Genomic DNA, 23,724 nt, shown 5'->3' with positions numbered 1-23,724 from the left:
GCAGCAGGTGTAGAGGGAAGTAGACAGGCACAGAGTCAGATGGATGCATACCAGCTACGAGAAGGCGGGCACGTGGCCTCACCTCGCTGAACGTCAGGTCCCCCATCTGTAAAATGGGTCTAATCAAAGCACTCGATGAGTTTGTAGGGATGGTTCACTGGGATAGAGCCCTAGCCCACAGAAGATCCATAAGGAGTAGTTTCTGGTACCTGGACAGTCACCATGCCAGGGGCCCAGGGCCCAGCTTCTTCCAGATGCCATCGGATCATTTCTGCACCTCTCCCAGGAGACTGGGGACTCGGCCACAGCAGGGACCCAGCTGGGTTAAGGTGGCTGCCACTTGGGTCTCGGAGACTCTTGTGGCCATAAGGGACTGAGCCAAGAGACTAATACCCTGGGCCCGAGGTAGAAGTCATGCTCTGAAAATGTAGACCCCCTCACCCTGCTTCTGTCACCTTGTCACCTTCATTTCCTAAAGAGAACTCAAGACAGGGCTCTTCCCTACCCTCCCCAACATAAGCTCACTGTTCTCTCTCTCTCTCTCTCACTCACACACACACATGCACACACACACTGAGGAGGGCCTGAGCTCTGAATCTGTCAGAAAGGATAGCTCCTCTCTACATCAGCTATGAGGACGAGCACACTCCCAGCATCTTGCTACCACCCAGAATAGTCTGCTGAGAGGATCACGCTGCCATCTGTACCTCCCGTGATGGGAGTGTGCCGCTCCCAGACCCTCAGCCATCGGGCCCATGGGGCCCTTCCCTCACCACCGTGCAGCCCACCCTCCCCCCAGGGCACACCACACATGCCTTCAGGCCACACACAGCACACCCCACCCCAAAGCATATACGCGCGTGTGCGCACACACACACGGTCATGAGCCACACACACCAGTGCGCAGAGCACAGACCCACATCCAGGCCACGCGCTGCAGACACGTCTGTGCATATGCACTATGTGACTGCAGACCCATCACATACACCTGCCTATACATACAAACATGCTCACGCAGCTTCCACACACACATACACTATGCCCACCTCCACAATGCCACACTCACACACACTGGACACACTCAGTGTCCCTACCCTAGACATAAAGAGCCACCTGCATAAAGCCATTGACAGCCAGACGTGCTCACACAGAGTGCCCTGACACATACCCCATGCTCGGTCACACTGCACGCACGTGCAAACACGCACCTCACACCTGACACATACATCGGTAAGTACACACTTCCCAGTAACGTCCCCACTAAGGGCATGAGAGAGAGAGAGCAGGGGGAGAGGAGTGAGGGGAACCATTTGGAGCCCAGCTCCAAGCCCCACCAGGAGGAGCCCCCTCCCCACCCTCTCTGCCTGCTCACCTGGGACTGTGGTTGTCGGCCTGCCCTCAGCCATAATCAGGGAGGGAGAGGGCAGATGGAGCCAACAGAAAGTTCTCAGACCAAGACATCAGCCTGGGGTCTCCGGTAAGACTGGGCACCCACCCTGGCAGCACCGCCTTTCCCAGCACTCTCCCTGCTCAGCTCAGCAGCTAAGAGTCCATAGAGGTTCCAGCTGCAAGGACCTCACAGTGGTCTCCTCCACTCCCCTCCCCCCCAATGCCCTTTGAAGGCAAAGCTACTGAGAAGGTCAGGTTTTATCAAAGCCACACAGCAAGCTGGTGCCCACTCTCCAAACTCAGAGCCTCTGAGCCCCCTGCTCTACCACACTGCCTCCGGAGCAAAGTATTTGGGCTTTGAGGGGACCAGAATCCCTTATCAAATCTGATAATAGCTTCTCAGATAGGAACTCTCCCACTACAAATACCCAGGTACAGACATGTAACATCTTGCATTCAATGCGTTTCAAAGGGTCTCCAACCATTGGCAACTCCCACAGGGGAGTTGTTCTCAAGCCCTGGTGGGCGTAGGACACCTGGGAACTTAAAACTCCTGACTCCCAGACCCGAGCCCCAGAGATTCTGGTTTTATAGACCCGGGGTAGGTCCAGACATCTACACTGAGTATAGATTTCTCAGGAGGGAGAAGACCTGAAGACCAGTCAGGAAAGACTTTGGTCAGTGGGGCCTATACACCCCTTGGCAAGAACCCCTACTCTAGAAAAAGACCAAATTGAACATTTACCTTCAGGTGGGGGAGTGAGGGGATGCTTCCTATGACCTTATCCTAAGGGTGAGAACTGCCCTGAGTTGGCCCTGTAGGCCTTGTCATGATTGGGTGGGGTGGGGGGGTCTCTTAGGCCACTGTTCCCAAGACCCCCACCCAGGACACCCAACCCATGGTCTTGGGCTAGACTGGCCTCGCTCCAGGCACACTTCTTGTCTATTCCCAGCCCAGAGCCAAAGAAGGGCCCACTCCGGGTAGTTCTGAAGGTCACTGAATAAGCCTGTTAGCCTGGGAGGTCTACTGTAGGCCCTCCAGTAAGCACTCGGGTTCATTCCCATTGCCACTGGGTGCTGTTTCCAGTGAGAGAGGGAGTTGTCCAAGGCCTGACCTGTCCCAGGCCCAGGCTCCCCGTGGTAGGGGAATGGTTCCAAAGGTCTGATTTCTGAGTTCGTCTGCTCACCCCTTCCTAGAAGCGCTGTGTCTAAAGCCAAATCTTTGATCTTGTCTCTCTCCCCAGGTGATATTGGTGGTCAAATGGGATTGTTTATTGGTGCTAGTATCCTTACAATACTAGAGCTCTTTGATTATATTTATGAGGTAAGCTTGGGGTTGCTTGTGGGGAAATGATCATATGCTGGGACCCTCATCCTGCCCCGATGTTCAGAACCAAAGCATGGGGGAGAGAATGACCTCTTTCCACCCAGAGCCTGCTTTCTCCTGCCTGTCCATGGACATTGTCTATCACCAAGTCGTAGGCACAGAGGAGGGGTGAGTCCAAGAGAGACCGAAGCCGGCTCCTATCCTCAGGGAGCTGGAAGAGCTGTGGGCTGTCCACACTCAAAAGGAGGGAGAGGAAGGGTTGAGAAGGAGAAGAGCCAAACCTGAGGCCAGCTCTGAGCCCCTCCTGCACAAGGCCAGCTGTGGTCGCTTCATACACGTGTGTGTCTGCACCCACACACTCACAGCACATGCACACACACACCCCCATACACACACACTTCGGCCACACTCACGTACATCACTCACAAACACACATGCACACTATACACATACCACTCACACATAGACGCTACATTCACACAACACACACACCCGCCCTCTGGGTGGCCCGTCACCTGAGTAGAACCCGTCCTGGTGCAGGCAGGTTTAGAGAAGGGGCATTGCCTGGTGGTCTCCATCAAGCCTGAGCAAGAAGAGCAAGGGCACACAGGCCGCTTCTGGCTGTGCATAGCCTGAGATGTCTCCTTCAACAGGCAGCTGGAATAGAGCCTCTGAAAGCTTCTCCAAGGACGGGCAGCTGACCATGGCCTCTGGCTCTGAGCGTCACTGTGCCATCCCCCCGAGTCAGGCGGGCTCCAGGAGCTCCAGAATTCCTAAGGGGATTCCTCAGCATCCCCTGGGCCCCCTGAGTTTTGGTCCAGCAAGAGGAGCCTGCAGAGCAGTGTTCTGACTCCCAGAGGGGGCTGTCTTCAGCCAAAGCCCACTGGGAACCTTTGTGGGGAAAGACCCTTGAGATCAGGGCCCTCAGGAGCACCTCACTCCACCTCCCAGCATGGTGACCTTGTTCCCCAAACCCAGATCAGGCCTCAAGATCAGATCTTATTCTGCTTTGCTTATTAATTATTATGAAATAGAAGTTTTTGCTGTATAAAGTGATGGAAATTACATCATACCAGGGAACACGTTGAATGCCTACCCTTTATCACTAAGAATCAAATGTTATGGACTCAGGGGTGCCCTGATCTAATGAACAAGTGGGACTGCCAGGCCTCATCCCCCAGGCCCAGCCTCTGGAACGGGCTCCCGGGCTCTCAGGCACACCCTCCATCCCCAAGAGAAGTCAGTCCCATGCCAGACGGGGCCCTCCTGTGACCTCCTCCAGGCTCAGGCTCCTGCGCCAAAACGTCACTTCAGCCGAAAGCTGGGGGAGGGGCTCCCAGAGCTGGCTGCCAGGTGGGCTCCCTCTGCCTTCGCACCCGTCCCCCACCTGACCAAGCCCGTCCCAATTCTCTTGCAGCTGATCAAAGAGAAGCTCCTAGACTTGCTTGGCAAAGAAGAGGACGAAGGGAGCCACGATGAGAACGTGGTAAGAGCAGCACCTGCGCTATAGGTTGCTCTGTCCCCTGCGTCAGTGGGCCTCATAAGACCAGAGGTCAGGGTCAGGGCCAGGGCAGGAGGGACGCACCTCCCCGCACACCTTAACTTGGCCCGTCGGAGGACACCCTCACTGAGCCCCGGGGCCCAATGGCAAGAGCTGGATGCAGCCTGGGAGATGCTCGCAGAGGGAGGTCCCGCCTGGCCCAATCGGGCTTGTCCTGGGCCGGGGGGCTACTGCTCTCATCTCATGCCTTGGGAGAAGCAGGGAGGCTCTGCGCCCCTAGTCCTCGGGTGGGCAAAATGCAAGTAAGGACATCACCGGTGCTCTACTCCATCTGAAGGGGACAGGGAGCTCGGGGCCCCGCGAGGTGGGAGCAGCCGTGCCACCCATCATAACTAACTATGGTGTGCCACGTCGGGTGCTGGGTATTTGAGGCACTTGAGGCCCAGAAGCCCCAGGTCCCCCAGCTGGTGAGTGGCAGAGCTGGACGCAGAGCTCCCCTGACCACCGGCCCACTCTGCCTGTCTTCCCTCGGGCAGAGAGGCAGCACCTCTTTATAGCTGGCTGTCCGCTCTCCTTCCCAAACTCAGTCTGCTCCCGGCTGCCTGGTATCTCCGGCTTTCCCCAGGGGAGAGCTCTGCCCTGACAGCACCACACCCACTAGGGGGCCTGAAGGCCACAAATCCAAACTGAGGCCAGCTCCTTCCCCCAGACAGGCCCCCATTTCTGTTCCAGACACTAGTTCTCTACCCACTTTCCAGGCTGAAAATCTCTGCCTTGGTTCTCTCGGGCCCTTGCAGCTCTGTTGAATAGAAGACAGCTATCTGTGGAGGGGAGGGCAGGTGGAAGGGGCCCAGGCTCTGGACCGGGGGTCCCTGTTTCCTAACTGTGTGCCTGAGCAGCTGCAGACTCACAGCGACCTCAAGGAGTTGTCATTTGGATTAAGTGGACCTTGCCTCGAAGCCGGCAGCAGTGCCTCGGTTATAGGAAGTGCTCAGCAAGTGGAGGTTCCCCTCTGCACCACACCTTCCCTCTGCCCTCAGAACATCTCAGAGGCACAGCCTCCCCTCTGCCGCCTCCCCCTCCCCCAGGCCCCCCTCCACCACTCCCCCTTCCCCAGCCCCATCCTCATCAAATCTCCCCCACGTTCTTGGCACAGCCTCCTAGTATCTGCTCCCATCCCTCCCAGCCTCCAGCCCTCTGCAGCCTGGGAGGCACTGGGAAGACTCAAGGCCCTCCCAGCCCCGCCCTGCTTTCCTCTGGGGCCAGCCACACCCTAAAGGTCCACTGGGGAGCTGGGACTACTCTGGTTCTGGCTTTTAGGGGGGCCTCCCCACTTCCTCCTTGGCCTCAGCCATTGGCACGCCCTGCCCCAAGCTAGCCATGGGCTCCACCTCCTCCATCCCAGGAAGGCCTCAAGGGGGACCCCCCCAGGATGAGGGCAGGAGGGGATATCCTCCTGCCTCGAAGCTGGAGAGCACTCAGATGTAGCTTTGGGTGATACATTAGGGGCACGTCTAGAAGAGAAGTTCAAACCACTGCTGAGCCCCATCACCAGGGAGCCCTCTGCCCACCCTGGGGGCACCTAGGTAGGCGATGGTGAGGGCTCTGACGGCAGCGAGGCGCCCCCAGCCTCGTGCCCCACAACAGCTCGCCAGCCCCTGAGATGCCTGCGGCAGGAGCAGCACCCCTGGAGAGCCCGTGGGGGGGCGGGGGGGCACAGCTCCCAGGGCCTCGGCTGGGCTGCCAGTGGCATCGTGATGCCATTTTGCAGAATGAATACCAACCCCCACTGTCCTCTTCCCTCCAGAGCACTTGTGACACGATGCCAAACCACTCTGAAACCATCAGCCACACTGTGAATGTGCCCCTGCAGACGGCCCTGGGGACCTTGGAGGAGATTGCCTGCTGACAGCCCTTGGACCACCCGGCACCCCTCAAACAGACCTGGAGGCCCAAGACCCAGGACAGGGGACAGCAGGCGCAGGTGGGATGGCCCCTGATGACAGAAAGAAGCAAGAGCCCCCTATGCACACATAGCAAACTCTGCCAAAACCTCGCTGCGGCCACGTCTGACATGACACGTCCTTGGGCCCCGCCGTGCGTCCCTTTAGGAGAAATGAGTCACACTCTGGAACTGTCCGAGAACCAACCTGCCATCACATCTCACTGCCAGATGTATAAAGCACCTGCATGCTCAGACTGCTCACGGCGCCACCTCCACGTCTGTCTCTGTACATGACTCTGCTCCATGCACTTCCCAGCGACCACTCTGCAGGGCGCAGCGGGACCAGGTTCCAGCCCCGAGGTCACCACCCCATGGTCACGCTGGGATCACAGCTGCACAGTCGAGAGGGAAGGCGCAGAACTCTCAACCACGTCCGGTCCTTGTGTACTTTGTGAAGGTTCTTAACCTGCCCACAAACCCCTTCCCTCCCCCGAGCCGGCCCATGGGCTGACCAGGGCCCTCCACCCGACCCCTGTCCCAGCGCCTGGTGGAGGCAGGGTGGCCTGGGCGACTCCAGCACTCATCCGTGGGACCCATGTCATTCTGCCGTCCCCGTGACCCAGCTTGTACAGTCCGAATCCGTTTCTTCTTCGGGGGAGGGGTGGTTGTTTTGTTTGTCTGTCGGAGATCTGTTTTGTTTGGTTTTGTTTTCTGATTTTGGGTTTTGATGTTCTGAGGTTTGATTTGATTTGGTTTTTCCATTTTCTCTGGCGTTTATTTATTCGTGCTTCCAGTCACGGTCATATTAAAAGCTGGTCTGTGGAAACGGCTGAGTCGGTGCTGCCTTCTCCCCCATACTCAGCGCTCTCTCCCCCCCTCCGCGAAGCCTTTCGAAGGGGCCAGGCCGGCCAGGTCAGAACCCACAGATTATATACAGGTAAAGTCTCCTGCAGCAGCGCTTACCTTTACAAAGTGTATAGAGCGTATGCACTTTTAGTCTATTCTAAATCTCTAAAAACTATTGATTGCAACCTTGTAAATGATTTCATGACCATTAAGGGGGTCACAGTTCATGGCCTGAACGACACTGTCGCGGACCACGGGCGTGTGACTTGAAGAGGGGGAGGCAGAGAATGCTGCCCAAACCTAAAAATCGTGAAGGAAGCCTTCCCGCCCCTCTGATCCTGTCCTTGAAATCGGGCTGGCCTCCCTCCCACACGGCAGCCTTTCCAGACCCTCTCTCTGCACCCCACCTCCCCACCCCCATCAAGCAGACCTCTGCTTGTCCCTGCAGAGGTCACACTGGCTTTCTGCCTGGCTCCCCACGATCGCTGGCCAAGTGGGAAAGGAGGGGGAAGGTGCCTAGTGGGGAGAGGGCGTGCCCTTTCAAGCCCCTCCCACAAAAGGGGGCTTCCTGTCTGGGCAGAATCCTTGTCCTCTGGCATCATGCTGATTGCAGGGCCACCCTAACCTTTACTCTCCCGAGGCCCCTTCAGGCCTCTGCCTCCGCGCAGGGGGACCCGGCAAGGTGGCCAGGCCCAGGCACACGCGGTGGCCAGGCCCAGGTACACGCGGTGGCCAGGGGGCGGCTGGGACAAGGCATCTCTGAAATGTCTCCTCCTAAGCACCTTCTCAGCCGGGCTTGCCCGAGGCTGTGGGCCAAGCCGGGCTTTAATCCTTAGGGACCGAGCACAGTGCTGCTAGAAGGCGCCCTGTTTTCGGTTTCTACCGCTGCTGTAACAAATTACAACAAATGTAGTGGCTTAAAACGCAGACGTATTGCCTTCGAGTTCTGGAATTCAGAAGGCTGACACGGATCTCACCGGGCTAAAATCTGTGTCGGCGGGGCTGTGTTCCTTCTGGAGGCTCTAGAAGAGAAACCGTTTCCTCGCCTTTTCCGGCTCCTAGAGGCCACCCACATTCCGTGACTGGTGGCCTCTTCTTCCATCGGCCAACCCAGCAATGGTGGTGGAGTCCTTGCCTCACACAGCCGTGACCTTCTGGGTCACCTCTCCCTCTATCCCAGACCCTCTCCTGCCTCCCTCTTCCACTTTTGAGGGACTCCTGTATTAGACCGGGCCCTCCTAATAACACATGATAATGTCCCCATCTCGAGGTCATTAACATAATCGCAAACATCAAAGTCTCTTTTGCCACATAGGGTAACGCATCCACAGGTTCCAGGGATTAGGACGTGGCCATCATTGGGGGGCATTATTCTACCTACCAAAGGCCCTTTGGACCATATAGCCTACTGCCCTCATTTTCCAAATGAGCAGACCCAATAGAGGAGGGGAGGGACTTGCCTAGTGTCACAGAGTTAGTTTAATGGCCATGTCAAAGCTACACTCCCAAGCTCCCAGGCTCATAATTCCATCTCTAGACCCACCAAGATGACGCAAAACAAGAAGCACCGAAAGTGATCACTTTTCCCGACTTTCCCAAGGCACGGAAGGCCCTCTCCTTAGACAAACACATGCCTCACTGCATCAGGCTGGAAAATGTCCTTCTGGTGCTTCGACTGTCAGATGCCGAGGAACAGTGAGTGTCCTCAGACCGCTCCCATCGGGGACAGGAACAAAAGAAATGTCTATTCAGTGAGTTGGGAATCTACAGGATGCTTCCGCCTTGTTCCAGTTTAACAGTTTCATAAATGTTTTAAAAATCTATAGCTGAAGTTGCAATGTGAACTGCTTCATTGGATTTCTGGCTTCCTTTTCAAAAAAAAAAAAGAAACTTCAGATCAATTTGTGACGGAGCACCGAATATTCTAGTGGGTTCGGATTGCTTTGGGCCTCATATATGTACACGCCCCTTCCAATTTGGAGATTCTTGTTTTGTTCATCTTGGAGCAGAACTATAGACTTAATCTGTTTAAAGGGGAAAAGATAGGAAACTCAAGAGAGCAAATTAATAGCCAGCTACAGATTGCTACTAAGCAGTTGTTAGCCAAAGACACAGTGTATGCTTGAATTCTTGGGAGTGCTGGGGTGATTTTTCTTCTCATTTCAAACAAGTAGCCATGTGTGTACTCATTTCCTTAGTGAAGACTTGGAGACGTTTGGTAGACTGAGGAGACTTGGGGATGTGTCACATTTTCGAGAGGGACCCCAAGGATGAGAGGAAGACCAGGAGTCTGGAATAGTCACAAGCCCAAACCACAGGTTGAATTATCAGTAATCTCAAAGAGCCACATCAATCAATCAGTCAATCAAATAACGGCACATAACCTCAGAAACAGAATCAGGTGGGACTTGCTGCATTTAGGGGCAGTGAATGGAAGAAGCATTTCTGTGAGTAGCCATGCCAAGGCCTGAGCTGGCTGCTTGCACGATGTTGCTTTGTTGTTTTTGGCAGGGAGAAACCAGAGTTATTTTATTTTCCTCTTTCCAGCTTGAAGCTATTTTTGTAAGAGTCTTCATCACAAACACGCCTAGTGAGAAAGGTTCACAGAGGGTCTCTGGAGAAAGGTTCTTGGTGAGCTGGGAAGGAGGAAGTCAGAGCCAACACCGCCCAGAGATGTGTTTGCTCAGGGGAAGCTCAGCTCAGCCTGCCTGAGCCTAGAGGCCCAAGGAGACACCTAGGACCTCTTCCTCCAAAAACCTGGAGATTTTAATTTGATTTTGAGAATTAACCTCAGAGCAGAGGTGAGGGCCTCCAGAAAGCACCAGTGAACGAGCTGCCCATTATAGAATAGAGGTGGCGGCTCCGGGAGACCAAGGATGCGGCCAGCCCTGATGCACTTACAGCCAGGGCACCCCTACGCTGTCCATTATGCACTGAGCACTGGCCCCCAAGAAAATTCATCATCTGAGCAGGGATACTGACAAGTAAACAGACTACAAAGATGAACCCAAGTTCAGAGAATGAGAGAGAGCAGCACATACCAAGTCTGCGGGGTGGGGAATGCTAGAGAAGGGACACCACCATCTAGGTCCAGGGAACCCCAGCAAAGAAGGGAAAGGGGAAAACCTCCAAAATGACCCCTTAGAGACAGGCAGGTGCAAAGGATGAGGGGCAAGTCATGGCTGAAGCCCTTCAGCTCCTTCCCCTGCTCTCCAAGTATCTATGAAGATACTTCCTAGCCAAGGGTTAATTTATTTAGCAAATGGCTTTCTCCCCATTCATCTGAGACTCCTGGCACATGGAATCATTTTGTGCATGCGTTTGAATATTCCGAGGGCTAAGAGGTTGGGCGCGTCTGGGGCCAGAAGGTCCCTGGGAACCAAGAAATAGGTCAGTGGGAACCAACCCAGCCTGAGGACAGGTGGGAGGAGGAGAGTCTCTTACTAATTCACTTTAACATTTGTGGAAATCTATGCTCACTGACTTTGCAAGAGCTAAGCAACAGTGGCAAAGGCTTTGGACAGAGAGTCAAAGGACTGGCTTTCCAATCCATTTCTGCTATAAACTGACCACATAACATTGGACAATGTACTTCACTTCTCTGGGCCTCAGTTTCCCCCTCTTTATAAGAAGAGGTGTTGGAAAACAAACAAATAAGCCTTTGGTGTGCCCCAACTCTAACAGTCTATGAGTGTAAGCCGAGAATGGGGGTCAGACATCCCAGCAAGTGTTTAATGATGCTGGGTTTTGGGGGTAATTATGAGGATTAAATGAGCTAAGGTAACTACTTCCTCCCTTTTCTTCTTTTCTTTTTTCTTCCTGTAAAACACTGATTCTTAATCTTATTTGGATTCAAAATAAGGTGAAAGCTATGAGCTCTCTCCAGAAAAAAAAAATGCACATTGTCACAGAGATATACATTCAATTTTGCACTTTATTTCAGGAAGGTTGTGGACCCCCCGGAGCCCATCTGTGATCCTCCAGGGATGCCCTGAGGCTAGACAAAGACTCCCTGGTCCAGAAAGTGCCAACCCTTCCCACAAAAGCGCCACAGCACCACAAAGAGCAACCAACATTTCTTCTCGTAAAATGACATAATGGCTGTCATTTTTCAATTTATAGGAGCAAAAAAGGAAAGATAGATAGGATTTGATCAATTTCAAGTTTTTCCTCCCATAATTTTTTTTAAACCTTTGGCACCTGCTGTAGCTTGTGTGCTAATGAGCTCCCACAGATGCCAAAATGAATGAGCAAGCAGAAAATGAATATGAACAGAGAACCCTGAGATGTGATTTCATAAAAGTCATTTTATGCCTGCGATGATTTTGAGGGCTGAGGAGACCTGCCTACCTAGAAAGCAACCGCAGCATCCCTCAGCAAACATCCCCATGGCCTGATTCTTGGAATGTGACCGCTGGCCCCACTGTGGACGTTCAGGGAGTGCACGCCCTGTGGTCTCCGGCTGCTGTTAGGCCCCAGACACATACCACTGTTGACATCTCATTCATTTCTGAGCAGGAGGGTAATGGTGCTTCTTCTTTAAAAAACCAAATAACAACAACAACACCGAAACAGCCCTTGAAAATGGCAGTGAGTGAAGCTTTGGGATGGGGAATTTGGATGCCTTGTCTTCTTGAAGCTGCTCTCCACACCATGCCTCTGAAGGAAGTGGTTCATGTGGCCCACTTATCACCATCATGGGCCATTTGTCTTCCATGGAATTCAGACTTTGTGGTTTCCTTTCAAAGGGAATTATCAAAGGGGCCCAAGACAAAGTGGTTGGTGGGCACCAAAGCATACCCAACTTAACCAGCCTTGGAGGGAAGAGGTCAAAGAACAGCTGGAAGAAGCTATCCCAGCACCAGGCAGGTTCTCTGTCCAGAATCCCTCACTCCATGGGCATTTTCTACGTGCCCACCATGGGCCGGGCACTGTGGGTCCATATACCAAGAAGACACAATCTCGGAGGGCTCAGAGTCCAGTCAGGCAGAGGTGGGCGACAAATGTACATGCAAGAACCTGAACAGCAAGGGAGCTACAGTGAAGGTGCCCAAGGCTCAGGACCCTGGGTCTGTCTGCCAGACTGAGGTGGGGCAGGTTTCGGCCAAAGCCTTGAGAGATGGGTGGGAATTACCTGGCAGGCAAATACCTGAGCGAAGGCTTAGAGGTGGAGGAGAACTTGGAAGGTCTGGGGAAGAACAGATCTCTGCTGAATGGGAGGGCGCTGTCTTTCTGCTGCCCTCCCTCCACTGGAGTCCAGCCAGCTAGAGTCTACAGGCTAGCTCAGACTGGGACACACCAAGGACAGAGCGCAGCCTTTGGAAGCCAATGGCTCCGTCTGAATCCCAGCTCCACCAACTGCATTACCTTGGGCAAGTGCTAGAACTTCTCTGGAACTCAGTTTCGTCCTAAAAATGGGGGTGACCTACCTCCTAAGCATGCCGTGGGGGTAGTGAGATTAACTATGGAAAGTGCCAATGTGGTGCCTCACACATGGTAGGATGGAGATGAGGAAGCGCCATCCTACCGGCCAACTCCGTGGACAGTGGCTGCCACCGAAGCATCAGGAAGGATCTCTGGCAAGTAATAGAATAGAGGCTTGTGCTCAGTTTGTGATGTTGGCCACAGGCAGGAAGCGGGGGCACATCTGCTACCCCAAAGAAGGTGTCCACTAAATGCTGGACCCCATCTGACCAGGCCAGCCTCCCACTCTAGAAGCTTCAGGCCAGTGGCCTGGAGTAAAGAAAAAAAAAAAAAAAAGCCATATCCAGCTGAAAGGATGAGTCTTACAGGCAGAGCACAGGGACCCGCCCAAGAAGAGTGCTCAGCAGAGCCTCCCTCTGCTGCCAGGAGTCCCTGCCTGCCTCACCTGGGCCTACAGGTAGAGAAATGACAGCACCTGGGTAGCTAATCATCCCCTGGAGCATTCACCCCACTCAGCAACAAAAGAGTTAGACAAGCCCATTTCCCATTAGTCTCCTGGAGTCAAACTAGCCAAGAATGAGGTGGCTTGGACTAAAAAGAGTGACAATAATTCACTTCATTCTCCCTGCTTTCTGTAGAAATCTCTGCCACTTTGTCCAAACCATCCCCCTCCTCCTTCTGCTGCTTCTTCCCACAGTCTGCCCTCTCCTCTTCCTCCTTCTTAGCAAACTGTGTTGAGGACATGGCACAGGCATCCCAAGTACACCCCAGTCACCAGGCCAGGCAGGACCGCCATTCCTCCCCAGGGGGGCCCCCCGAGCTTAGGGAAACCAGAATTTCTTAAGCCCCCAGGCTGTGCCAGGCCCTGTACTTGGTGCCTCGATGCTCTGTATTATGTGATCAACGCAATATTGTGAGGTGGTCTTTATCAGTTCCCCTTGTCCCTGAGGATCACTGAGGCTCAGGGAGGCGGAGTGACTTTCCCCAGGTCAGGCAGCCAGGATAAGAGGGAAAAAAATGAAACATAACAAAACATTGTGCCAATTCCTTCCAAATCGTGCTGAACTTCCTCTGCAAGACATGGCCAAGGGGGAAGCGAGTGGGACTTGGATGAAAAGTAGCCAGGTTGGTCCCCCTGAGAGGGAGAAAGCCATCCCAAGAGGGCTCAGGAGGGGCAATGGGTCCCTCTGGAGGGATGCCTAGGGCCTGACACTTAGCTGGTACTTAATACCATTGCATGAACCGCTGCTCTGTTGAAAGAAGGTATCCGGGCTCATTCATTCACCGATTCTGCAAACATTAGCTGACTGCCCACCATTCATTCTTTCCTGCATCAGTCATGCATTCAATAGGTTCATTCTTTCACTGAGAACCCACTATGTGCCAACCACTATTCCGAGTGCTGGAAATACAAGGAACAGACCCATTTCCTGCCCTCATGGTGCTGACCATCCATAAGGAGACGGAAAATGGGATGTATGTAAATTCACATGTGCATGAAATAATCTCAGACAGTAATTCACTGGTAGTAAGATCATGACAAGAGGGGAGAGGAGCTTCCTTCAGCTATGGCAGTCAGAGAAGTTCATCTGAGGATGTGAAATTGAGACAAGAGCTGGCTGGAGACGAATAGCCACTCAAGAATCTAAGGAAATGGCATTCCAGGAAGACCCGAGGGCAGGCGTGAAAGCCGTGCGGTGAGAACAAGCGTGTTGATTGCCTGGAGTGCGTGCATGGGGAAGAATGGCAGGGGATGGTGACAAGTATGAAGCAGCCAGGGATAGAAACCCACCAGGGTAAAAGCTTCTGAACAGTTGAGAAATGAATCTGTAGATGTCAGCTGAGCCTGGCTTGTGAAAGATCTTGCGTACCAAGCCAAGGGACTTGGACTATAATAAAGGTGAGAAAAGCCATCATATGGCCAGGATGCAAGGGAGTAAGAAGGTGGAAAGCTCACGGAAGGGAGGAGGTGGGATAGCAAGGGATACTCTCACGAGGTCGGTGTCATTGTCCCAGGAAAGAAGTGACAGGGGCTTGAGTTAAAGCAGTGGTATCTGGGATGGACAGGAGGGACAGTTTCCAGAGATATTAGAAAGCTTTTAAGAGGCAGGACAGAGTGAGCAATAGAATGTGGGGCAAGTGTGACATGGATGCAAGGAGACATGAGGAGGTAGCCTGGTTACTCTACTCAGTCTGAGAATATCACTTAGAAACTGGGACTTCCAGGTAGAGCTATAGACCATTTAACCCTCATGCACAGGTGAGGGCTCTCCCCTAGATTCTCCTCTTCCATCTCCACCTTTTCCTCATCCACCCCCCAGCCCAGGCCTCCAGGATCCCTTGTCCAGGCCTGCCCCTGCCCAGCCCTATTTTCATGCCAGCCTCCACGTCCTTTTAACAATTCTTGCTTCGATTCCAAGGACCACCTACTCCTGAGTGAATGGGACCCAGTGGAGCAATTGGCTGGTTGCAGGCAACAGAAACCTAAAGTGAAGTTGAAATAGAGGGTATGCATCACCCAGAGATAATGGCCCAGAGGTCTTGGGCCAGGTGAGGGAGAGCACAGACTGCAGGTGGCCCAAGACAACCACCTCTCAGCAAAATACAGTGACCTAAGAGCACATGGAATCTCCTGGGTGCAAATTTATCTCTTCTGAGCCTCCATTTCCTTATCTGTAGAATGGGGATAACAAGGGGAGCTCCATGATAGTAATAGTTCCAGGGTCTAGATTAGATGATGCATGGCACATGGTAGGTACACAGTGTTGCCTCCATATTAAAAAGAGAGCAGTATCTCCCTATGACTTAATGAGAATGGATCCATTTGTCATTGATCCCCCAGAAGCCCAACTCCCAGCAAGGAGCTGCTCCTTCACCACCGTCCACGTGTAGAAGCAGCCCTCACGTTTTAGCATCACCTTGACGTGGAGGCAAGAGCTCCACAGGGAGGCAGAAGCAAAAGCCAGGGTGGGACACAAGGCAGGGCCAGCTACGCTCTGGCGATGCGAGTGGCCCAACACCAGACCAGCAGCGGAAGGAAACTGGCTGTCTTACCAGTTGCAGACACTTCGCCGCCCCTCTGCTGTTTGCTGACCAGTGGATTTGGAGATGGCAGGTCGGTGGGGAGGGGCAGTCGACATCACAGTCATCTCTCCTCTTGGGGAAGCACCAGCCATCCCTCAATCAGAGAACTGCAGGGTTTTCTGAGTCCTTTCCAGAAGAATCTACAATCTCAACTCAGGGTTCAGCCTCAGTCATCACAGCAGTTGCTTCTCTTGCTACCATATCCACAGTGATCCCGAGACTTGCCCACCTTCCTCCTTCACACACAGTCCCTCCCAAGGGACCTGAGACACTGAGCTCTAGGTTAATGGGAGACAGTGCTGCCTCCTTCTGAGCTTCCCACATATTGAGGAAGGCAGAGACGTGCCGTGCGCTGCCTGGAAGCCATCCACACCCTCCACCCAATCCTCCAGCCTCCCAGCAATGGTCAGCAGTACCAGGGGTAACTAACTTCCTTACCGGGCTGAGATGGCCACCAGCACTTGAATTTTCTTCCGCTAGGGGGCACTGGAGAGCAGGGGGAGGGTCTAGCCGAAGCCCAAGGTGTGTCTCCACTCCGGGTGCTCCACCCCTTGGCTTCTGCCAGTGTGTTAGCAGTCTCCACTGTGGCCACCCTCTGTGACCAGAACCACAGAAAACAAATGTCCCAAGGACCCCCCACACACAAGCCTGGAGTATACCACAGCAGACCCAGACAAGGTTGCCAGATAAAATATAGGACACCTAAAAAATATATATATAGGATGCCTAACTAAATTTGAGTTTCAGGTACACAACACATCGTTGTTGTTGTTTTTTTTTTAATTTTTTTATTGTTATGTTAATCCCCATACATTACATCATTAGTTTTAGATATAGTGTTCCATGATTCATTGTTTGTGCATAACACCCACTGCTCCATGCAGAACGTGCCCTCCTCAATACCCATCACCAGGCTAACCCATCCTCCCAACCCCCTCCCCTCTAGAACCCTCAGTTTGTTTTTCAGAGTCCATCGTCTCTCATGGTTCTTCTCCCCCTCCGATTTCCCCCCCTTCATTCTTCCCCTCCTGCTACATTCTTCTTTTTTTCTTTCTTAACATATATTGCATTATTTGTTTCAGAGGTACAGATCTGAGATTCAACAGTCTTGCACAATTCACAGCGCTTACCAGAGCACATACCCTCCCCAGTGTCCATCACCCAGTCACCCCATCCCTCCCATCCCACCCCCCACTCCAGCAACCCTCAGTTTGTTTCCTGAGATTAAGAATTCCTCATATCAGTGAGGTCATATGATACATGTCTTTCTCTGTTTGACTTATTTCGCTCAGCATAATACCCTCCAGTTCCATCCACGTCGTTGCAAATGGCAAGATCTCATTCCTTTTGATGGCTGCATAATATTCCATTGTATATATATACCACATCTTCTTTATCCATTCATCTGTTGATGGACATCTTGACTCTTCCCACAGTTTGGCTATTGTGCACATCTTTGTTTTTGTTTTTGCTTTTTGAGAGAGAGAGCACACACAGTGGGGGGAGGGGGTTGACAGAGGGACAGGGAGAGAAAGAATCCCAAGCAGGCTCCACGCTCAGCGCAGAGCCCAACGTGGGGCTCGATCTCATAACCCTGAGCCGAAATCAAGAGTCTGACACTTGAAGCTCCTGGGTGGCTCTGTCGATTGAGCATCCAACTCTTGATTTCAGCTCAGGTTATGATCTCAGGGTCATGCTAGCCTGCTTCCATTGCTCAGAATATTTCCCCCCACATCGCCAGCACTTTTTTCATTCCTGTCTTATGCTGCCCCCAAATTCTCCCAACTAGAGATTGAGTTAAGTTGATAAGAATTCTCTTACATTGGTGTCAATATGCTCGATCCTTTCTTTCTCATGCCTAGATGAGATCAGTTAGAAGGAAGGACTAAGAATTTCATTTCATTTCTGAGAAATAATTTTGTAGCACGTAACTGTTCAGGGATAAGGCAGACCTGGGATGGAGAGCTGAACTCAGGGGAGGGCAGGAAGGGGCAGGATATAGACTAAGCTCAGTTCATCCTTGGGAGGCAGGCTCTGATGGCAGGGAGGGTGCCCAAGAAAATCTTTGCTCAATTAAATTTATCTGTGGGGGCACCTGAGTGGCTCAGTCAGTAAAGCATCCGACTCTTGATTTCGGCTCAGGTCATGACCGTGGGGTTGTGAGATCAAGCCTCTGCTCAGCACAGAGTCTGCTTGAGATTCTCTGTCTCCCTCTCCCTCTGTCCCTCCCCACCCCCCTAAATAAATAAATAAATCTTAAAAAAAAAGTCAGACACTTAACCAACTAAGCCACTCAGACTCTCCAAATAACACATCATTTTTTAATATAAGTGTGTCCCATGCAATATTCGGGACATATGTAGAGTAAAATTTATTTGTTGCATATCCAAATTTCAAATTTAACTTAGGCATCCTGTTTTGGTTATCATTGTTTGTTTTGCTAAACCCGGCAAACCTAGATCCAGGTAAAGGGTCTAGGAAACTCTACCAGGTGTGGGCAAGGGAAGCACTGACCCCCACCCCCACCCCGTGTCTCCAGGAATGGAGGCAAGCCTTCTGGGGTAAGCTTTATGGAGCCCAGCCCAGGTGGACAGGTGAAGAAACTCCGACGTGCCACCTGGAAACACAGTGATAGCTGAGAACCACACTTACGTTAGACTATACTTTATTGGTTGGCTTGTCTTCCCAAGCCTGGATCAGAAACCAAACCACATCTCCCAGCCTGCTGTGCGTGACCTGGTCCATCCACAGAGGATCCTACAAGTCACAGCCATCCACCCAGTCGCTGAGGTCCTTGCCCTGGCAGTGACGCCTCCAGGCCTCCCTGAGGATGGAGGATGGGGAAGAGGAGAGACCAAGTCAGCTGCCGCCTTCAGTCCCTGCTCAGAGAAGAACAGGAAGGAGGCATGGGCTCTAAACCACAGTAAGGAAAGGGGCTAGCAAGGGAAAGAGGGACTAGTAAACCCCATTCATTAGCAAAGAACCCCCTAGAAGAAGCAAAAACGGAAGAGCATGGCCCTTAAAATGTCATTTACCTAGCCTCCTAATTTCACTAATAGAGATACAGGGTAATTTGTTCAAGTTCACCAGAAGTCAGTGGCAAAGGTCCAGAACCCCAGTCCAATGCTCTTTTCCCACACCATGCTCCCTCAGCAGACAGTCATGCCGCCTTACAAGCGTACAGCCCTTTACAGTCTACATAGCACTGTCCCATCCATCACTCATTTATCTGCACCCTGCTCCACCCCCGGCAGCCCTATAATGTAGATTAGGCAGATAGAGTGTTCCCTATATTCCAAATGAAACCCTGAGACTCAGATGCAAAATTCCTCACCCAAGATCCACAGCTAGTAAATGACAGAACTGCAGCCCCACCCACTTCTCCTTAACCACCAATCCAGGTCTTTCAATTGTTGGTAACTATAGTTTATAGGCTCTTTCAGGACCATTACCTTGCTCCATCATCACATGAGCATCTTGAAGATAAGCAAGATCCCGGGGTCCTGGGGTCCCAAGTTCTCAGGGGTTCCAAGCTTTGGTGATTCCATGATGTCAATGTCAAAGAGCCCAATGACCAAGAGTGCCCCTTGAGGACCTCTAGAGATCCATCAATGAGGTGTGGTCAGCTGGCTTGTTTGCCTCTACCATTAGACTGTGAGAGCCTTGAAGGCAGAGACTCGGATCTCAGCTTCCCTGCAGCCCAGCACCCAGCACAGAGCCCGGCATGGGTGAGTTCCCAAGGGGTGCAGGTGGAGGAAATAACCCGCACCCTTTCTACGTTCTGGGACCACTGCCTGTTATTAGCCTCAGCCACCTCTCAGGGGGTATACCTGCCACAAATTTACTCCCAGTGTACAAAACAGAGCTCTTTTTTGATATAACCCAAAAGGACCTGTTTCCTCCATCCCCGGGTGGTGCCCCCAAGACCTCAAGCCCTTGGACTCCTGCCAAGCCTACACTCATCCTCTCTGATCTTACAGCTGTGCATTATGTCCTGCTGAGCCTGCCTCACTCCAGACTCAGTTCCTAGCGCATCAACTGTTCTCAGACCAACACATCTCCAAAGCTGTGGTCATGGTCAAGGCGCATCTCGGACCTTCTCTAGATTCACAGTCATTTCTGCCTCCTCCTCACCCTTGCTGCTGCATATTACCTGTCCCCAAGCCTCCTCTACAGGCCCTCCTAGCCAACCCCCCTCCTGTCCATCAGCTGAGCAACTGTCCTAGCGCAGACCCTGGATCTCTCACCTGGACTCCTACAAAGGCTTCCCTACCATGCCCCTGCCTCTCGTCTCCCCTCCCCCTTCCCTCTGCTCCTGGGCCAATATTCACTCCCTCCCAAATTCCTTTACCTGTCTTATGACGGTCACATCTGTCTGTAGCTCCAGGAACCACCTGGAGTATCTCACCCTCCCCACATCCTGCCCCTGCTGGTCTCTCATTCGGAAATGAGAGGAAAGGGAGGTTGGAGTCTCAGCAGTGAGACCCCCTTTGGAGGAGTCTGCAGGGTCACTGCCTCAGAGGTCTGTCTGGGAACCAAAGATCTAGTCCAGTGCCCCATGGGATGCTCATCCAACCCCCTCGCCTGTGAGCATGGCCGCTCCAAAGGCCATCTTGTGGGAAAGAGGCAGGAAAAGAGAAGGCTGACAGGGTGTGGCTCCAGAGCACTGCCCCCCACATACACCCCCACCATACTTCAAGCCCGGAATCGCTTCTTTGATCTGTTGTACATCTTGGGCTTTTCTACAAAAGTTAGTTTCGATGAAGATGCCACCGTTAAACAAACAAACAAGGTTGACCAGACCCAGGTCTTGTGGACCTGTAGGCAGGCATCCTAACAGAGGCATATGGTGGAAGAGCCAGGCTTGGCTCCAAGAGCTCCCGTGAATTGCTTACCCTCCCAGACACTCAGTGTGTTGTCTGTAAATACTTCAGGGACAGTAACCCCTATGGCCGAAAGTTGGCTGCAGATCAGACTGTGAGGCCATGGAATGGTGGCCGGGACAACGTGAGCACTCAGGAAAGATTAGTTCCCTCCTGCTGTCCACCAGTCCTGGCCACATCAGCCTGGGGAAGTGGCGAGGGGGGCCTCTAGCCCAGGTTACCTACCAGCTGGCCAGACCCTGGGGCTGTTGCACGATCTTCATGGCACAGATAACAGTATCCTTAAGGTTAGGATTCAACAAGTCTGGGGTGGGAGGCAGAGAAATATGATGAGGGAACAGCGGATAGAGCTAGACATCCAGAGTCTGTCTGTCTGTCTCTCTCTGTCTCTCTCTCTCTCTCTCTCTCTCTCTCACACACACACACACACACACACACATGCCCTTCTCCATCCTAAACCCAACCCTGTCTCTTGATCCCTCTGGAAACACAGATATCACTCTACCACTCCCCTCCCCACCCTCCTACAGCTCTCAGAACAGTCTCCCATCAGATTCGTGGTGGACCTACCCTCATCTCTTGCCCCATCCCACTCTCCTTGGTGGGCCCAGAGGGGCATGGTGGGGGATCCCCACTCAGAGATCCAGGTGAGGGGCGCAAACAGCAGCGGGGAACAAGCCAAGACGGGTGCAGAGGCCCGGCCCACGCTGCCCCCGGCTCGGGCCCAGCCTACCAGAGCAGTACTCCTGGCACAGGTTGGGGACCTCTAGGTTGAGGTTTTTGCACCACTTCCGGCTGTTGATCTGGAAGATGCCGTTGTTGGTGCTCCCGTCGGCTTCATGGTCCACAGCGGCTGTGTTGAATCCACTTGTGAAGTAAGCAAGACAGACCCCTGCGTAGGGTGGAGACGCAGGCCCGAGGGTCAGGCGACCGAAGCCAGCACAGACCAGGACACTCACATGCGGGCGCCACACGAGAGCACCTCTGAGCCTCAGCTCTTGCCCCAAGGTGATCATGGTGGCTGTCCTCCCACCTACTTCCCCAGTGACTCCAGCAAGGCTCAGGGGGGCAAGGGACTCACTGGGGGTCACCACAGCTACCAAATAGCAAGAGTCAAGACTGTCCCTCAGGCCTCCTTCCTTCCCGCTGTCTCATCGCTCAGCACGCAGCGGGGCCCAAGAAATCTTTGTGGGACAAATGGACAAAAGCTAGATCTTCAGAGGCAAAACAAGGAAGACACAGGTGAGAGCTGGTAAGGGGGCTAGAACGAGAGAGAAATGAGTCCAGATGTGGCTGGACCTCACAGCTTCCCGAAACTACCAGCAGCTTGAAGAGTCTGCTCTTACTGGTTTGCTCAGTTTACCCTAAACCTCAGTGGGAATGTCTGATCCTCTTGGCTGCCATTAGGATTAGAGAAGTAAGCTATTCTGTTTCTTTGGCTGTTGACTTCAGCAGTAGGGGCAGGGAGGGTAGGGGCATGCTGACTGGGCTGCCTGTGGCCTGCCTATTAGGTATTTAACTTGTGCTGAATCTTGCCCACCTGCCTGGTTATAAAGCCCTTGATGTACAAGGGAGGGCTGAGGCTCAGAAAGCTTCCAAGACCACCTCCCCTGAGTGAGAGTAGGGAGGGGAGCAGGGAGGGAGAAGAGCAGGGAGGGAGGGGAGGAGTGGGGGGTGGCAGTGTCTGGGGGTGCGGTTCTTACAGTCAGCCAGGGTGGATCCCCGGTATCCCTCCATGCCGAAATCCTGGAGCACTCGGGCTAGCTCACAGCGACTGTAGACCTTGGCCTGGCTGGAGGTGAGCAGGCAGCCGAGCAGAGAGGCAAAAGCCAGCAACATGCTCCCCGGCGGGCACAGTTGCCTTCTGGGAGCCCAGCTCCTGGCTTCCATGCAGGCGTCGGAGGCACAGCCCCCGCCACGCTGGCTCACAGCTGGGTTTTGAGATGGCAGACAGTTCAACAGCCCTGGTCCACCACTCACAGAAGGTTACCCTTGGAAGAAAAAGAAAAACGGGGTCTGAGTGTACCTGGGAAAAGGGGAGAAGGCGCCAATGCAGCAAACCAGCTCCCTTACAGCCATGAGGAAGCCATCAGCCACGCCCCTGAGCTCTGAGATCCAGGAGAGGGTTCCCTGAGGCCAGCTTCCCCTCCGTCCTGCTTTACACCTGCCCCAGCAGCTGAGAGAGGAGGAGGGGAACTGGGGGAGAAAATGAACGTGTTTGGAGCTCCATACTACTTGCCAGGCATCATCGAATCCTAAAGCCCTATGTTGCACAACTAGGAAGGAGCAAAGTTTGGAATAAGACCAATGTTTACGTGACTCCAAAGCCCCACGAGGTATGGCCATGAGCAGATGTTCCCGGAGGGCAAGGGCCCAGCAATAGCATCAGAGCGTAAGCCAGTCCCTACCCCGCCATTGTCAAGGGAGCGCTCTCCTTGGGTTTGCCTCTTGCACTGGCTCCACAGGCCAGTCCTCGGTATCATGAAGGACGTTTGCACCTGGTTATGACCTTCACCTCCACTCTGTCTTAGCCACCCACTCCTATGGCCTGGCCATCCGTGCATCTTGCCACCAACCCCTTCTGCAACCTTCCATTCTCATCTCTCTGACACATCTTCCCACATCCCGTGACCCTACCCCACCACACTTACTGTCCACATTCATAGAGTCAAAAAACGAAACAGCCACACGACCTCACGAATGGTGTCCCAAAAAACACATGGCCTCCAACCCCACTGGACCTTCAAGCCATGGAGGATGACAAGGTGGGTTAAGGGTGTGGCTTTGCAGTAAGCCTTGAGTTTGAAGCCCACCTCCGCCCTGCACAACATCTCTGACTTTGAACACCTCCCGAGCATCACTGTCTTCAGCTCTCCAATGAGGAAATGAATAACACCTGCCTCAGAAGATGTTTGAAAGAATGAATGAGAGGAGAAAGGCCCAGAGAGAACTTAGCTCTTTGTACTAAAAATAGGTTCACTGTTATTTCTATGATGAAATACTTCTCACTCCGGCCCGAAGGCTTGTCTTTGGCCCACTTTCTCTCTCCCATTGCCCTCAAAGAGTATTCGAGATGCTCATTACTGCCCGCTGCCCGGTCCCACCCCCGAGCTCCCAGGAGACCTCACCTCCTGCCTCACGAGGGCATCAGGAGCCTCGTCCTACTCATCTTCCCCCCTCTAGTGTGAGGATGCGGGGCTGCGACCCTTGTCAAGGCCCGTCGTGCCTGCAAGCTCACCCTTTCCCACCTCTCGACCTTACTCCATGGGCCATTGCTCCTCTCCCAGGGTCCTCAGCGCCTCCTCCTACCACTTATCATTCCCCT

General features: G+C 53.1%; 2 protein-coding genes across 3 annotated transcripts in view; one reads left to right on the top strand and one right to left on the bottom strand.

Moving 5' to 3' along the window:
- The window catches only part of ASIC2 (acid sensing ion channel subunit 2), a 1,112,496-nt gene extending 1,105,508 nt beyond the window's left edge, over window positions 1–6,988 (top strand). For both annotated transcript variants that reach the window (XM_078063539.1, XM_036122794.2), the window contains exons 8-10: window positions 2,634–2,713; window positions 4,134–4,202; window positions 6,025–6,988. In XM_078063539.1, coding sequence (XP_077919665.1) covers window positions 2,634–2,713; window positions 4,134–4,202; window positions 6,025–6,126 — 251 coding nt within the window. In that variant the 3' untranslated portion in view covers window positions 6,127–6,988. The remainder of the gene's footprint in view (window positions 1–2,633; window positions 2,714–4,133; window positions 4,203–6,024) is intronic.
- An 11,176-nt stretch (window positions 6,989–18,164) lies between these two features.
- Window positions 18,165–22,444, bottom strand: SPACA3 (sperm acrosome associated 3). The gene is made up of 4 exons (XM_036122801.2): window positions 22,103–22,444; window positions 21,133–21,291; window positions 20,625–20,703; window positions 18,165–18,340 (listed from the first exon to the last, which is right to left on the bottom strand). The coding sequence occupies exons 1-4, from the start codon at window positions 22,287–22,289 to the stop codon at window positions 18,274–18,276; spliced, it is 492 nt and encodes a 163-aa protein (XP_035978694.1). The 5' UTR covers window positions 22,290–22,444; the 3' UTR covers window positions 18,165–18,273.
- Between the last annotated feature and the right edge of the window lie 1,280 nt (window positions 22,445–23,724).

The sequence above is a fragment of the Halichoerus grypus genome, chromosome 2, assembly GCF_964656455.1.
Source record: "Halichoerus grypus chromosome 2, mHalGry1.hap1.1, whole genome shotgun sequence".
In the NCBI taxonomy this organism is placed as follows: Eukaryota; Metazoa; Chordata; class Mammalia; order Carnivora; family Phocidae; genus Halichoerus; species Halichoerus grypus.
The sequence above is the reverse complement of the archived record's forward strand: the minus strand, read 5'-3'. Positions and strand labels throughout refer to the sequence as shown.

Excerpts from the sequence above, each read along its gene's own strand:
- SPACA3 (XM_036122801.2), bottom strand. The coding sequence starts at position 22,289 with ATGGAAGCCAGGAGCTGGGCTCCCAGAAGGCAACTGTGCCCGCCGGGG. Across the intron at positions 21,292-22,102 it reads GGGATCCACCCTGGCTGACT|GGGTCTGTCTTGCTTACTTC; the intron begins GTAAGAACCGCA and ends CACCCTACGCAG. Across the intron at positions 18,341-20,624 it reads CCCCAGGGTCTGGCCAGCTG|GGAGGCCTGGAGGCGTCACT; the intron begins GTAGGTAACCTG and ends CTCCATCCTCAG.